Source organism: Triturus cristatus, chromosome 6 (genome assembly GCF_964204655.1).
Source record: "Triturus cristatus chromosome 6, aTriCri1.1, whole genome shotgun sequence".
In the NCBI taxonomy this organism is placed as follows: Eukaryota; Metazoa; Chordata; class Amphibia; order Caudata; family Salamandridae; genus Triturus; species Triturus cristatus.
In genome coordinates this window covers 1,843,413,454-1,843,430,133 of record NC_140589.1, presented here as the reverse complement: position 1 = coordinate 1,843,430,133, position 16,680 = coordinate 1,843,413,454, and the positions used below count along the sequence as shown (strand labels likewise).

At 40.6% G+C, this 16,680-nt stretch overlaps 1 protein-coding gene across 3 annotated transcripts in view; it reads left to right on the top strand.

Moving 5' to 3' along the window:
* Nucleotides 1–16,680, top strand: part of PPM1G (protein phosphatase, Mg2+/Mn2+ dependent 1G) — a 142,892-nt gene that overhangs the window by 14,445 nt on the left and 111,767 nt on the right. For all 3 annotated transcript variants that reach the window (XM_085613303.1, XM_085613302.1, XM_085613304.1), the window contains exon 2: nt 9,802–9,871. In XM_085613303.1, the coding sequence (XP_085469429.1) occupies nt 9,844–9,871 (28 nt within the window). In that variant the 5' untranslated portion in view covers nt 9,802–9,843. The remainder of the gene's footprint in view (nt 1–9,801; nt 9,872–16,680) is intronic.

The window sequence follows — 16,680 nt, the reverse complement described above, 5'->3', positions numbered from 1 at the left end:
CATAGAACAGAGTTGGCTGCCTTAGCAGTCGGTATCATCCCCATCACAGAACCCCCAAACAGTGTTTAGACAGAAAGCACACTAGACTATATTTTATAGAAAATGCTGTGATCATGCAGCAGGTGTTTGCGCCGGCTCTACAGTGGCCACAGATGATTGAGGCCAGTTCTTCAGAATGGCTCATGCCAAATGAAGGTACACTGTCTTTGTGTCTGCGCTATATTACAGGCACAGGTGCAAAAACCGTGTCTGTAGGTGCACCACATAGAAGTTGCACCCCTTGGGTATGAGGTGTGTCTCTCTCGGACAACCTCAGTCGTCCTTCTTTATAAAGAGGCTGGTGAAAAACAGAGCAGCAGTTTCAGCCTGCAGCCCTGTCTTTCACGAATGCAACGGATGCACCCTCTGAGCATGTAGAGCGCCATTGAAGAAGAGTTTAAAAATATTTTTTTAAACTTTATTTGATATATATTTATATTATTGGGTTCTCTGCTCAATTTACACCTACTTATGTGTGTGCCACAACTCAAAATAGGGATAGTGTAGCCAATGTGTAACGTGGATGGGCTTTTATATAAAAACATTTAATGTAAAGTTTTTGTCAAGGGTTAGAGCCAGTCTGCTCTGGCACTGGGTCACTCCGAGGCTAGTTTCCCTTTGTACATAGTTTTTATCTGTTAGGTTATACATTGGTTGGTTGGTTGGTAGGTACATAATGAAAAAACACAGGTTGTACCTTGATTGATGGCTATGTGTATCAACAGTTTTAGAAGAAACACCATAGATATATCTGGCATCAGGGTACACATTTGACCCCTTGCCGAATTCAGAATTTTGTCTACTTTTTAGAAAAGTACAGCTTTACCAATGAGTTTCACATTTCTGTGTCCCAAAAATTGGGGAGGGGGCTATATTGGCACAACCAGCCTCTTTTGATTAAATCTTTATGAAAAAATGCTCTCCCCCCCCCCCATTTTTCAAACCACTTCTTCAAAACCTTTGCTTAACTTAGGTTTTTTTTCTCCCAGAGGAATCAATAGTCCCTGGGGTCCATTAAAATCTTAAACCTGGACGGCGGGAGAGGAAAAGACATAAATTTGGCATGGATATCGTATCTTTTGTTAGGGGAGGGAAAAAAAGTAATTCAGGCTTAAGCGCAAACGACCCAAAATAACAGAGCTCAGAACTATACAGAGGGAGGAGTATGCAGATGTGAGGGGGCACTTGTGAGGGTAGCTCGGCATTTAAGAGGTTACTTAAATAGCACTGCAATGTGAAATTAGACTCTGCCGAACACTTAAGCAATTTGTTTATTCAATGGGCTGTTTATTTATTTCTTCAGTTCCTGATAATCCCCCATTTTCATTCTATGTATAAGCATTTTACTGGACCCTGCTCCCCAGCATAAGTTTACATGTTCCAGAATAATGGTGTCCGTTTTGCCAGTTGTCCAGAGGAGTTTCACTACTTTTGCAGCAACAGCGCATCAGATAAATCCTTACGTTTATTTGTTCTGATACATACATGTTGCAAAGTGACCTTTTTTTTGCTTGGTCAACAGTTTTTCATTTTTTTGGAGACCCTCCTACTTGTAATCTTGAGCTCTAACACTGGGACACTGCTATTCTGTGCCCAGTGTACCTCCCTGAAAACATGTCAATTGCTTTAAAACCGGCTTCACACATTGAACTTTCCTCTAAGGTCATAGTATATGGTGCAAATGTCAACCCACTGCTTGGGAAGTTAAATGCTGTTTGTGGACTGCAGCCCCTATTTTGCCATCCACTACAGTAGCACTGAAAACACAGCTCTAGGCCTGCCCTGTGTAGCCTGACAATTGCAGGGTAAAACCTGCAGTACTCCTGTCAAAATAAAAAAAAAAAAATATATATTTTTTACAAGTAAAGATATCCCTTATAAATATGAGTAAGTCGCCCCTATGTAGGCCGTGTAGCAGGGTGCTTGGTATGTAAATTTGGGTCATGTAAAAAAACTCATGTTACTAGGTCCGTACAGCGACAAGCTATTTTCATTGTGGGAAGCCTAGCTGTTCTATGTAGAAAGCTAGAGTGATTAACAAGTAGTACTGCTACCTCCTGGATTTAGACCAACTTGGAAAAATAAGTAAACCATTTCCCTGTATGAACCTCCAAGAGGCTAATTAGTACTAGCCCGTGCCAGCTGGTCAGCCTGCACTCGGCCTGAATGAGGTATGAACTTTCTGTCTGGAGCTACACAGTAGGGCAGTATGATTGACTGATCTACCTGAATGGGCATAGATGACTTCTTTGAGCTCAGCAGAATTTGCAGGCTGGAGACTGGGCATCTTGTTAGCACAACAGTGCTAAATTGTGTCTCACTGGTCTGTCTGAGGCACATGTAAAACTTTTGAAACTCTTGAAAGGGATTAAACAAGTCCATATCCCATTTATTTGGTATTCCCTGTCTGGTTGGTGAAAGGGACTGCTTTTGCAGTACAAGACTTGTATCTCCTGTTATTTTGTTGATCCAGAGTCTTCTTCAAATTGAATCTTAATGTTCTATGTGGGAGTGTGCTGGTGATTTTCAGTAGTTCCCTCCCAGACACACCCGAGTTCTCTGAGCCCAAGTTCAGTGTGGCTAAAAACATCAGCCATCTTGGCATTTCCATGGCACATTGCATGGTGGTCTTTTCTGCCTTAAGGTAAACTGGAACTACTGAAAAAGTTGTCAGGCCAGGACCCTGGAAAATATACCCTGTTGAAAGAGACTAGGATCATCTTGTGGTGCCCACCACCACTCCACAATGGATGTGCAAAGCTCGACCCTCACCCAGCCATTCCCAGAACACATTCTAGATCTGTGGAAGATCAGAAGAGGGCTGAATATTCTGTCTGTAATTTCAGAGGAGCCGTTATGGACTGGACCTGCCCCCTCTTAGAGGACAAAAGCGGGCTCTAAGGGTCAGTTAGCTGACCACGACTACCTGTGTGGCTAAAGAGACACCACAAGCTGCAGGAAGCCTTTTCCCACGAAGTGCCCAGCTGACCATTGGCAACTGGACCTGCACTGGACTTTGTTGTTGGACTCTGCCTGACACCCTGAGCGTCTGAGTGCCTTCCTTAAGGTCATGGGAGCCTTACAGGTTTACTCCTGTGCTTGTGTGAATACCTGAAGAAACTTTGGAAACTTTTGAAAACTTTTCACAGCTTTAAGAGGACCTATAGGGAAAAATATCTTCTCAGCAGTTCCACAGCTTCGTATTGAATTTCAGTTTCAGCTCGCTCAAGGCTCCAAGCAAGTCAGGAGAAGTGACTTAAGTCCCATCTTGCATGGCACTCTAAAAGTGTTTTGCCAAGAAACTCCAGTGGTACCAACCGGTTTAAAGTATTTGTGCTACCTTTTCACAGCTGCAGCTACAATTTCAGTGACTGGCCACTCGGGGAGGATTTCTTTCCCCAAAAAGTGACAGCCCTTTTCTGAAATGAGTCTTAAACATTTGTGAGTCTTCCAGACATTTCACTGGGAACAATCCACATGCATCTGACCGGGTCTCCACCACAGTTCGCCTCAAATCGTGGCACGTTCCTGATCTGCCTTTCCCTTAGACTATAATTGGTGCTTTGTGCTTATGGGTCTATTTTCACTGAGATCTCTAAAAAATCATCTCTTCTTCCCGTTGTTGGATTTTTTTTTTTTTGGTCTTATTTTATTCCTAACATTTTTTCTTTATTTTGAAATTGGTTGTGGAGTTGTGTGTTGTCCTTTTTTATTTATTTATTTTTGTGTGTGCACTTCTTAAATGCACATTACCTTTTACATAAGCTTGACTGGTTCATGTCACTTTACCAGGGATTGAGCACTTGTCTATTTTACTTAATTTGTGACATCTAGCAGGGGTGGTGGCCTTATCCCTTGAGCTGTGGGATGTTGTCCATCCCAAGTAATCCACTTTCCTACTATACTAATCTCTGGGTGTTCTTGATGTAGAACTGTACAGTAATAATTTGCTTTTAGACTGCAGCCTTGCAGATGTATTGCCATGCTACACATTCATGTGATCTTGGAACAATGCGGATTGAGGAACATCCTTGTGGTGGAGTGTCCTTGTGTCGCTCATGATTTATCATTGTTCAATGTCCGATAATTAATTGTTTGAGCTTGTGGGTTACTGCGTGGTAATATGCACCTTCTCAGACTTTCTCTTTGCTTCCTTAAATAAAAGAACTTGTTTGTATTAGGTCTTTTCGTTTTTCACACAAAACAATGCTAGTGATGTGATACAGACACCTGGAATTTCAGAAAGCAAATTCATTTGGTATATTTCACAGTTCAATGACAGACTGGTGTTCCACGGAATACATGATGGTCTAGTGAGGCATATAGATTATTTTTAAAATAATTTTTAAATGTTTGGTTAGGCGTTCATCAATACCTTTTTGAATTTACTGTATTCATATATAATATCTTATAGAGACTTGCCACCATTTGTCTGTCTGTCCACATTTTATTTCTGTCTAACAAGGGGTCCGTGACTGTTTCGAAAATTGAATAGTGTTAGCAGACTAATGAAGTGTGTATATAGACACAAAAAACAAAATTGGAAATGTAAAATACTAGCTAAATAGGAATATAAAACTGAAGGCTAAAATTAAGCTGGTATCATCTTTTGTTTGCAGGGGTTTGGGTACAGCAAACATAACCTAGTATTTACAAGTGGTGGCTTCAGTTGAAACACTGAAAGGCACCGACAAAAAGAGCATAAGCTAGGATCAAAAAAGATAGTCTGGCATATTATTTAATCTTTTAGAAATAGATTAGCCTTTTGAAAAGCCTCAACCTTCCCATTTAAAGTTTCGATTTTGCGTATTTTTGGTTGGTGAATAAAATGTCATCATTTGTTTATTTATTTTATGTATACTTTTTTTTTTTCCCGTTTTGTTTAACGTTTGAATCCTAATTTGTTTAGGCGGGGCTCTCTGACTTTCAGTTGCGATTCATTGGGGGATCCACAGAAGGCAAAATTTTAAGAGCTGCTACTGGACTGCATAGGGAAATGGGCCAGGCCTGTGAGTGAGCGCACACACTCGATCTGCTCTTCCTCAAGGAGAATATCCAAACACAAATTACATGCTATCATTTTTAGGGACTACTTGTGTTGGTAAGAGCATGGCAGCTTCCCAGAAAGGTTTAACAAGCATTGACCAAAAAATGTATTGCCGCGGCTTTGTCAGTGCTTGTTTTTCTTTCTTTTCCCCTTGGCGTTTCTTTTTTACACAGGTGTTTTTAGCTGATTGGAACATTCCGATGCATCTTAATTTTGTTGTTGCAGCTTCTTTTTAGCTCCTAGATTGTGCTATTTTTAGGTCGAGCATTTGTGACCTCTTGTATATAGTTATATATGTATGTACTTTGTGGAAATTAGCCCTAGGACTTGTCTGCTTCCGCTTAGGGACTGTTTTTCTGTTCAACTGCCTCTATTTAACTGTCTTGATAGAAAACGACCAGCAGAGGTCAGTAAAATACAACAATCACTTTAGCATTCTCTAGATTAGAGTCCATAGAAATTGTCTTCCACAAGCACCCATAGACAATATTTTAAATCTTGTAATTTCAGTGATATGACCACCGAAGGCCCTGATTTTATATTAAAAACAGAGCTTTAGACTACCATTTCCAGCTGAAAGGCAATATTTCTCTCCAAGTGTTCCCATACCTGGCGCGTCACGCAGTTTGGTGCTTATTTTCCCTCCATATTAAAGAACAGTAGATGTTTCAGCACCCAGGCTAATGTGCTGCATAGCTAAATACATATAAGGTCCTAAAGGCGAGACTGATTGCATTGCAAATGCTTGTTTGATTTAAGCTAGTGCTTTTTAGGTGAGGTCTGCCTGTCAGGAGGCTACTTGGGAGTGCATATGTTTTCCAGCTGTCTCCCTCGTGGACCTGTTCCTATGCTCAGTGTTGCATGTCTACTTGTGTGGTTCAATCCCTGCTGTCGATGTTGCACCCTTTGTTGTATGCTTCTTTTCCCCTTTCCACTCAACCCCATGGGCCACAATGCCACCTCTATGGTCCTAATTGCCATTTGTTTTGTTATATTTTTTTACTTTTTACATTTGTGCGAAGTTGAGAGCTGCTGTTTGCTGGTGGGCTGATCTGCAGTGCATTAAGCAATTTTACCATCTTGGATCAGTAAATCAAACCAGCATTGAAAATGCAATAGGTCTCGCCTTTGATAAAGTTAAAGCCATTTGCTTTGCTAATGGCATTGTATAGCTAAGCAAATGGCTTTATCTTAATGAAAGGCGAGACCTATTGAATTTTTAATGCTTGTTTTCTTCCCGGAATCGAGTTTAGGGTTAAATTTTTGTAGTTTCTCCAGAAAATTGTGGTTTCTTTCTTGGAAATATTTATTGATCCTCGTTAAAATGAATGCAAAGCTCTATTCAGTTGAGGGAAACTCGACTGTGCAGCCCAAAGAGGTGTAGCTTGCTGGACTGCCTTCCTCCTGTCCATAATTTTCTTTGATATAGTTTGTTTAATTTTGACAGCTGTATTTGAAATATTGCGCCCGACTGGAATGAATGGGGTGTTAGAAGCAGGCGCTCAGAAGTGTCAGTGCTCGCCCTGAAGTGCCCCCAGACAGTGTCCAAAAGCGCGCCTGGAAGGGGAAAGCGCGGTGCTTGGCAGGTACGACGCGGGTCTCGAGCATTGGCAGTTCAATGTAAACAATAACAATTGAATCAGTCGGCCCCTGCTGCAGCTGTAGAACACGCGTGAGTGAAGTGGCCCAGAGTAGGAGGCGTGACTTTTATACACTATTTCTACTCTTGCTTAGAAGTTTTCGTAGCGTAATCCCAGTGATGTGTTCCAAAATACCATGGGAGTTATTCTGGAAAATAATTGAACTTGGAAAGAACTAAGTTCGAGATTTTTTTTTTAACCCCTTCGGAGTGGTTCCGTCATGCGCATCGGTTGCGCTGTGCATATGAAGGAACCGCTCTGTCATGGCCCCGCCCGCGCAATAGAACCTTCAGCGCGGTAATCCGCGCCGCGCTGAAGGAGTTAAACCAGCCCATTAAAAATCCAAACCTCCCGTGTGACGTGTAGGTCTTGTTAGAAAGGATACATACTGTCAGCGTGCCACTGTACAGTTAAACGTCCTGTTTCTTTATTTTTTTTTTATCGACAGGTGACCGGTACCGTCCAAAAATCAGAGAATTGGTCAGGCATATTAATAACTGTTTATAACAAAATGCCTCTTTTGCGAATATAACGAACCATTCTTGATTTAACCCTGTATGAGTTCTTCCGTTCTCTCAAAATCGTCCTCTGCTGTGTAAATATATGTATATTTTTTAACTTTAATGAAGGGCGCATCGTTTTTTTTCCTCTTATTTTTGTTTGCTCATGTTTTTCAAAAACTCGACATGATCTGTAGTCTTTACCTGTGTTGCACCCTGTGCTTCTTTTGTTCCGCCAGTAGACAGCTCCATAGCATACTAATAAAATTTTACGGTGCTCTAGCTTGTAAGCAGTTTTACCTTTAGTACTTTGGTCACGCTGTTCTCCTTGCAGATTCTGTTTTTTTGGGCTGTCACAAAGCTTCCCGACGGAGCAGCAGTGCCCATTGCCTCCTGGACGCTGCCTTTGGTCGCCATACTAGCCCCGTGTCAACGCCTTTGGTCGCCATACTAGCCCCGTGTCAACGCACTCGCAGGACGCCTGATCACGGTAGTGGTGCAGTTGAGAACCTCCGAAAGTGGGCGGGACAAAGGGGGAGGGGAGACCTAAAAATGGTAGTGTAATTTTGAAAAACGTAACTGAGTGGGAGGTGTTTTTTTACACTGGCTAGGACTGTGAGTTGAACTTTAGCCGGAACAAAGCTAATTGAAGACAATTTGATCTTTTCACCCCACCTGAATCGGTCTGGTCAGCATGTATGATCTCGGAGTTCTACATTATCTATGTCACTCCCACCCCAATGGAGCTTGATTGTTGTTATCAATCGTCACTTTTCCACCTGTAGCAAAGTGACCCCACAGACTTCTAGACAAGGCCCTTTTATGCACTTCGCCCCAAACTAGCACCCCAATATATCCTCGGTTGCCGAGACATAAGGCGCCTTGAGCCAGAGCCACGCTATGCCGCTTTTTTTTTTTGCCAACCATCGGCGGATCACGCCACGCTTCCCCTGCAACCTGCATACACGACCATGCAACCCACATACACTGCAACGGCCTTTGCGGTGCCCGAGCCCCGGAAATACAGCGATAAACAGGAAATCGCGAGGGTGGTTGGCGGGTTCCGAGGGAAGTTGAATTATTTTTTTACTAGCAAAGAGATCAACTTCCACATCCGGTATGAGCTAAAGAGGCATAGAGCTCCGACACTGACCTGTAAAAGCTTGTAGTGTACGTCCTGACTCAGGTCTGCCAGGCATGTAACGGCAGTTCTTGCGCTGACGCTTAGAGTAAAGCAAGCAGATTTTCTGAAAATGCCGTCCGATGGGCGTCTAAAATCTTAAAGCACTGCGATGCAGCTTTCATTTTCATGTGCGCTGCGATTGAGCGCATTCCTGACCTCTAGGTCAGCATAGCAAACATCGCACCAGACAAAAAACAAGCGCGCTACCACAAAGGCAGCCGCGTGTTTATTTTTGCATCGCGCTTTCACTTAAAGTGAAAGCGTGATGCGAAAATAAACACGCGGCCGACTTTGCCAAAGCTGAATTGATGATAAAAAAAAGTGCGTAGGGACTAATAAAAGTGTCACGCCGTCGGGTAAATGATCCAATCCCGGTGGGCGGGGCCAAAAGGAGACACGGAGGGACTAAGAAGCCTCCTTTACAATTAAAAGCCAGCGTTTTGCATGTAAGCTGACGCTAGCCAATTAAAAGATGGGCGGGGCTTCAACTCTGCCTCCGAGCTTCAGAATCTGTATTGATTCCAAGAAGCTCTTGGATGTCGAGAGCAGCACATGCGCGCTGCTATCTACGAAATCGAACGAAATCAAACAAAATGTTCCCTGCTTAATGGCACTGATGCACGGTGACCTAGACGCACGCCATTACAAATGTTCACGCCTGCATCATACCATCTATCTACTAACTCATCACCGCTTTTTTTTAATTAATTTAAAATGCTGCGCATCAAAAGTATTGGCAAAGCCAATAGGTCAACTAGGTGCAAACGTTGGGCTTTGCAAATCTTGTTATCTTTCTTTATGATCACCACTGTGACTTTAAATTGTGCTTGGCAGCAGTATGTACAGAGTGAGAGAAAAGACTCCCAAACTTTGATCACTGTACAGCAATACTGTTGGTGTAAGCGGAGACCGGATCCGTAAATATTTAGTTGGGGCTGACAGTTGTAGAATCTACTGACAGATGGCGAAAGAAGCATCATTGCAACTCATTAAGGACTAAACTGGGCATCATTTGTATACAGCCACCGTGTACAGAATCTCAGCTCTTTGGAGCTGAGGTGCAGTTGATGCAAGAGCTGAATTTTCACTTTTAATAATGACCCGTCATAAGCACTGTGCCCCCCAGAGAAATGGAATGCGTAACTAAATACAGTACTAGTCACCTAACTGAAATAATTTGGAAATAAACGAACCTCTGTTGTTCTTATCACTGTATTGTACACATACATTTGAAATGCATGGCTTTCATTTGCATGTGGGCATGTATTGCTCTCGTTGTTTGGCAAATTGCAGCGTTTGTTGATTATTGTGGTTTGCTTCTTTTTAGATTTTTTTTTTAATACATTTTATTTATGGCTATTAAGAGCATGTAACAGTTTTTCTTTATTGCAGGATGCCCATAATTGCATTCCAGAATTGGACAGCGAGACTGCTATGTTTTCAGTCTATGATGGACACGGAGGTAGATATTTTCATATGTTGCATGCAGTTGGTACTGTCAATACTTGTATTCAATCAATTGATTTAACTTCTACTTTTGGATTCATAGATGGAGTGGATGCTTAAATAATTCTCTGAAGTTAATACAGGGTGGCACACTGTCCTCTATAAAGCAGTCCAGTAATTACAAAGATTTTTAATTTGCCCTGAGCCTTCATGCCGAAACTCCTTCAGCTGTCGTTCACCCTGCTGTTTTTCCCACGCCTTTCACAAATGGCCTGCTTGAGAGAACTTCATTTAGTTTGTCCACTGTTCCATGCACATGTCTTAAGTGCTGTCCCAAAGCTACATGGACATTCAGGTTCTTAAAGTATGTTGCTCCATACTTTAAGTTGTATCAAAGAATGGAATCATGTGAAACATAATGAATGACTGTTAGGCGACAGTTGGTTATGATTTGCATATGAACCTCTTTCCAATTATGCAGAATTTATGACAGAAAGGTACTGGTGTTTGGTACTGTAACAGAGAAATCCATACCGTTTTGGTTTTAGTTTCTGTTGCAATAAAATGGGCTGAAATGCATTTGATACACAATAGAACACACAAGGGCACAAAATAATCCTTCCCTTTACATGTCAAATGGTCTCTTATTTACTTGATAACACTACATTCATTGGTCCACTCTGGGTCATGAAAGTGCCTGCCAAACCCCGTACCAATGTTTCATTCTGTTTGTGGTCTCTTGTCAGTGCTTTTTTTTTTTTATTAAATATTTATTTGAGGTCGTTCACTAACTAAAGGGACTGGTTGATTCTTTCTGATTTAAAAAATAATAATAATAATAAATAAATTACTATTGTAATAGCATACAAGATAATCTGTAAGTTCCTTATTGATTAGATTTGATTCCAGTTATCTTCAAATTGTTTGATATCTGTAGTATCAACTTGTATGTGTGTATGTATATTAACATACAACCAAAAGTTACATCTGATTTTTTTTATTTTTGTGTGTGTGTGTATATATAAGAAAAGCCACAACAAAAAAGTCGAAAAAAACCTATTGGCGCAAACAATAGAGGCAGATGACAAGACGATCATCAATCTGTCCACCTTCACCCTCACACAAGCCGAAAAACAACTGTGATCACTGGGACTCTCATTCTGTCCGCTTAGTGACTTTAACTATACGCGTACAAGGATTGATTTATTCTGCTTCATTCGTAAATTAAAATTAAAGTTTTTTGCTATCAAAGAAGGCTTGAAAGAGACTTCAACAGAGGACAGTACTCACAGAGAACACAAGGGATTACAGGCCAAAGATGCCCCAGCTTTGCTTACGTTACATCAGTTGTTTGAGAATAAGTCAGATACGACACAGGAAACCATTGATCTGTCTAATACACAGGAGCGCCTATCAGCTGCTAATATCAGGCAAAGTGGTGCAGGTATAAGCCCCTTCAAACCAAAATCAAGATTTATACCAATGATGCCGAAAGACGCCATCGACATCTTTCACGAAGTGGTAGTGGAGGACATTAAAAAATTACACTACCGTACCAAACATAAAAAACGACACAAGAGTTACCAAGAAATTAAGTACTATGATTTGGTGAAAAAACTGGAATCTAATCATGAAATATTGGTTACAAAATCGGACAAAGGAGGCAATGTTGTGCTCTGGCCACAGAAGGACTACAAAATAGAAGCGCAAAGACACCTGGATGATGACACATGCTATGGAAAGGTTGATATGAAAACATATAATACAGCAAGGAATGGGTTAAAAAGTAAATTGCTCCAATGGAAAAGAGATGGATGCATCTCTGCGGCTGAATTTGATTTTCTGTTTGTGGAACACCCAATTCTGCCAAGATTATACTTTATTCCCAAAGTTCATAAACTAACTAAACCAGTGCCAGGAAGACCCATCATTGCAGCGATTGGGAGTTTGGGAGAACACATTACGCAGTATGTGGATTTCTTCCTTCAAGATCTAGTAAAAGAACTTCCGACATACATTAGAGACACTGGGGATCTACTGAATAAGCTAACTAGTATCCAATGGGCAGAAGATCTATTGCTCATCTCATTGGATATAGAGTCGCTCTATACCAGTATCGAGCACGAAATAGGCTTAAATGCCTTAGCACATTTTTTGGGAAAAAGACCGTTGGAAATGTATAATCACAACAAAATGCTGGTAGACCTTGCTTCATGGTGTTTGTTTAACAACTTCTTTTTATTCGGCAATGAAGTGTTTATACAGAAGAGAGGCGTAGCTATGGGGGCCTGCTTTTCCCCCAGCTATGCATGTTTGCATGCAGGTTGGTGGGAAGAGCAGGTCCTCAAATGCTTATTCCATGATGAATACCGCACCCATGTGATTCAGTGGTGGCGGTATATTGATGATGTTTTTATTATTTGGAAAGGGGATGAAAAAAGTGCAAAGGATTTTATTGACAAAATTAACTGTAACAGCTATAATCTAAAGTTTACATCACATCTGAGCAAGACGCAAATTGACTTCTTAGATGTAAAAATTTATGTCAACAATAACCAGCTGGCCACTACCCTACATAGGAAAACAACAGCAGGGAACACCACTTTACACGCCAGCAGCGCACATCCACACCACACCATCAAAAGCATTCCCCTAGGGGAGCTTACACGCCTTAAACGCATCTGTAGTACTCCTGAAGATTATGAATTATGCAAACAGGAAGCACTTAGCAGATTCCGCAGGAGAGGATACAATGATAAAATCCTCAATGAAGCAGTTGGTAAAGTAGAAACAATACCGAGAACGACACTTCTATTTCCTAAAGACCAACTGGAGGCCACTGATACCGGAAACAACACTCCAAGATTGATTACAACATTCAATAGACAGGAAAGACAGATCAGGTCAATTGTCAAACGTAATTGGCAAATCGTTCTGACTGATGGGGTCCTAGCCCCCATGTTATCTTCGCGACCTACGATCACTCATAGGAAGGGCCCTTCCATGAAAACTCCGATCGCGAAACCATTTCCAGAGCTTGATGTTGCAAAGCACTGGTTACAACCCAAGCAAGGGTTTGTTAAGTGTTCTTCGTGTAGAGCGTGCAGATTTGGAGTGAATACCGACTCATACTCTACTCCCTTTAGCCCCCATACTACTAAAATTTTGGGTAAATTCAACTGCAAGACAGAATTTGCAGTGTATGTTCTGACGTGCACCTGTGGTCTCAGATATGTGGGAAGCACGAAGCTGCAGGTGCACGTCAGAATCCTACAACACCTACGTGCCATAGTTAACAACGATTCATCTTACCCAGTGGCTAGGCATTTTAAGTTGGTGCACAATAATGATTTAAACTGTCTAAAATATTTTGTAGTGGCAAATGTACCCAAATTACGACGGGGAGGCAATAGAGAGAAGAGGCTAAGACAACTAGAATCTAAAATGATTATAGAATTTGACAGTAAGGCCCCCAATGGATTAAACAATACAGATGAAATGTACCACTTTCTGTAACTATCATTGGGTCTTACGATACCTACACGTGGCTTGATTGCTGACTTCAGACATATAGGTAGTTGTTTAGTCTACTACTTATTTTTTGAGTTATTAAAATCTATATAATGTCGATATTCAACTTCCATTGCAAATAAGTGCACAGTTCTTTCAAGATAGCCAAACAGGATTGTTTGGTTTGTTCCACTTCGTATATATCATTGAAAATATCAACTGGTTTTAGTCAGATTTTAGCCCGGTTTTTAACTTTGTTGAATGTGGGTTTTTAACTGTCTTTTACCTTGATGATTTTTTTTTAGAGTTGCTTACACATTTTACTGACTATGTATTTGGCACATTTCTATTTTTGCACTAGCACTTTATGACGATCCACTTTGGATCAGTTTATCAACACGTTTAATCCGTATAAATGACACTGCTACGATTGGTCTGTGGACAGATAAACTAGATGGGCAACAAAACATGCAGCATTGAAGCAGTTATATAAAAACATGGAGTCATGATGATATTTTGTATTGTGGAAACTTAGTCCCAACCAATTGAAATTGTTGCATTGTTTTAACAAATCTTTTGGTTTTAAATCACAATATATACAATTGTTACCATAGGTGTTTTTATATAGACATTTTATAAAGACTCTATTTATTAATATTATTTATAGGATTTTAGAACTATTTATTATTAGTACTGTATAATTGTATTATATAATGAAGTGACTCCATAAGTTGCATTTACGCAGTCCATGTTAGAAAACAGACTAGTAACAACAGTTACGTTTTGCAGTGTGTCTTCTATGTTTATACATCATGTGATGTCAGCACTCTAATCACGGTGAAGCACTTAAAAACAATGATGAGTATGCTTCAAACTGACTTGTGAGCAAGGGCTTTCGTAGCCCGAAACGCGTCAGGTTCGAGGTTAAAGAACAATAAACTTCATCTAACCTACTTTCGCTGGGTCCGCGTCTCTGTTCGCCATTGCTGTGGAGGTGCAGGGATACTATCGTTCTTCTATATATATATATATATATATATATATATATATATATATATATATATATATATATATATATATATATATATATATATATATATATATATATATATATATATATATATATATATATATATATATATATATATATATATATACACACACAAGCAACCAGCTCCCACAGGGTTAACCATGGAAGAAGGCACGAACTCTAGGTAGTCAGGATACAGCATCTATTTTATTTGATCAAGTCATCCTCAATCCCAAAGATACACGAGAGACGCGTTTTGGCTGGCTGGAAGCCTTTGTCAATCTGTTTGGCGCCATAGCAAAAGCAGTATATATAGCCCATCCCACTAGAATCATTCATGGGCATAAAAAACATACTATCATGCACGTAAATATAAAGTGACCCTGTGAAAAGTATACACACCTACTATACATGTGTACACGATATGGTAGGTAAACAACATATAGTAATGTGTGAACTGCATAGTGCAAATGATAACCTAACACCATATATTATCTTATTGCATGTAAAAAAATATATATAAAATTCAGGCCATCTGCTCAGAACGAAAAAATAAATTTACATATGCGTTTGCGCCTCCAAACCCCCATTGCGTATTGCCTGTATGATAAAAAAACAAAAATGTTCTGCGTACTTTAAAAGAAATCATGCTGCTAATGCTTTCCCCCTCAATTAGTCAGTTCATGGCAAATTCTAATTCAACTTGTCCATAAATACTGATAACGGAACCGCCAGCATGGGGCCTCTGACCTCTTCTGTGAAAACAGATGTTCATTTCCTCTTAAATTCTGGTCGCAAAGTTAGTGAAAACCTCCGATTCAAATATATTTTACACAAGGCAAAGGGACTGGATAAATAACAGCCGCTTCCCCGGGGGCCCAACTAAACGTCAAATATGAATGTTCGACTTGTGTGTTGCCTCCCAGCACGTGCTTTAAACCCAACGGGACTACCCGTCCCATAATGCAGTTTGTCTGTTCTGAAAGTAGCGGAGTTACACAAAAAAAATCAGCGCCAAAGTCCGTATTGTCTGCTATATATAGATATATATATATATATCTACTGGCGGTCGCCAGTAGATAGTTATAGTTAGGACCGTGTTTCCATAGAAAATCTGAAAATTCTATTTTGAATAACTTTGGCGCCGGTTGACGAATCCTCGCGAATTTTTCAAAATAGGTGGGGCGCTCCGCTCCTACCCTGAAAGTCTCGGGGTGATTAGTCAAGCGGGGGCCGAGAAAAAAGGGGGGGTCCCAAAAGGCGTTTTCCCCATGCATTTTTCTATAGGGACCTTTAGTCCAAGGTACAGCCCAAACGGCTGAACAGAATTACTTGAAATTTGGCAGAGAGGTAGTCCTCAGGTCAGGGATGTGCCTTTTGAATATCTGGAGTCAATCTGCTCAGTAGTTCCAGAGCGAGCGCAATTCTGATTGGTTGTTAGATGTCAGTAAACATTCGAATCGGTCCAAATCAGGAAGTGTCGGCCGCCATTTTGTATCTCGCAGTCTGAGGCAGTGAAAAACAAAGGTGGAGAACGTGAAAAGGGGGCAGGGTGGACAGTTCCTGACCCCCTAGCCTTTGTCAGGGGATCACTGAAGGACCCCCAAAGGTGAAAAAAACATGTATTTTTTTGACCAAGTGCGGGGTGGGTGCTCGGTGCGCACCGAGTGCCCACAGCGCGCGCACGGTGAAAAACCTGAAAAAGAAAAAATATTAATAAATACATAACTTAGCATTTAAAAAACCGTACAAATTCACTTAACCATAAGTTTCACACACGTTATGGTTAGGAATTAGCATTTAAAAAACCTTGCAAATTCACTTAAAAAACCATAGGTTTCACACATGTTCTAGTTAGCTGGACATTTCCCTCGTAAAAAACCAATGAAATTCCCCCGTTATAGTTAGTGCAGGCAACTATAACTCACGCGACCACAATCCTCTGCTGATGACGTCAGATATTACATCACTGTATTTAGACACCTATTTACCCATGTCTTCTTCCATTAATCTTTAGCTATACATATAATACAAATAATTATTTTTCAGAAAGACACATATGTAATCAGTGATGTAATATCTGACGTCATCAGCAGAGGATTGCGGTCGCGTGAGTTATAGTTGCCTGCACTAACTATAACGGGGGAATTTCATTGGTTTTTTTACGAGGGAAATGTCCAGCTAACTATAACATGTGTGAAACCTATGGTTTTTTAAGTGAATTTGCAAGGTTTTTTAAATGCTAATTCCTAACTATAACGTGTGAAACCTATGGTTTTTTAAGT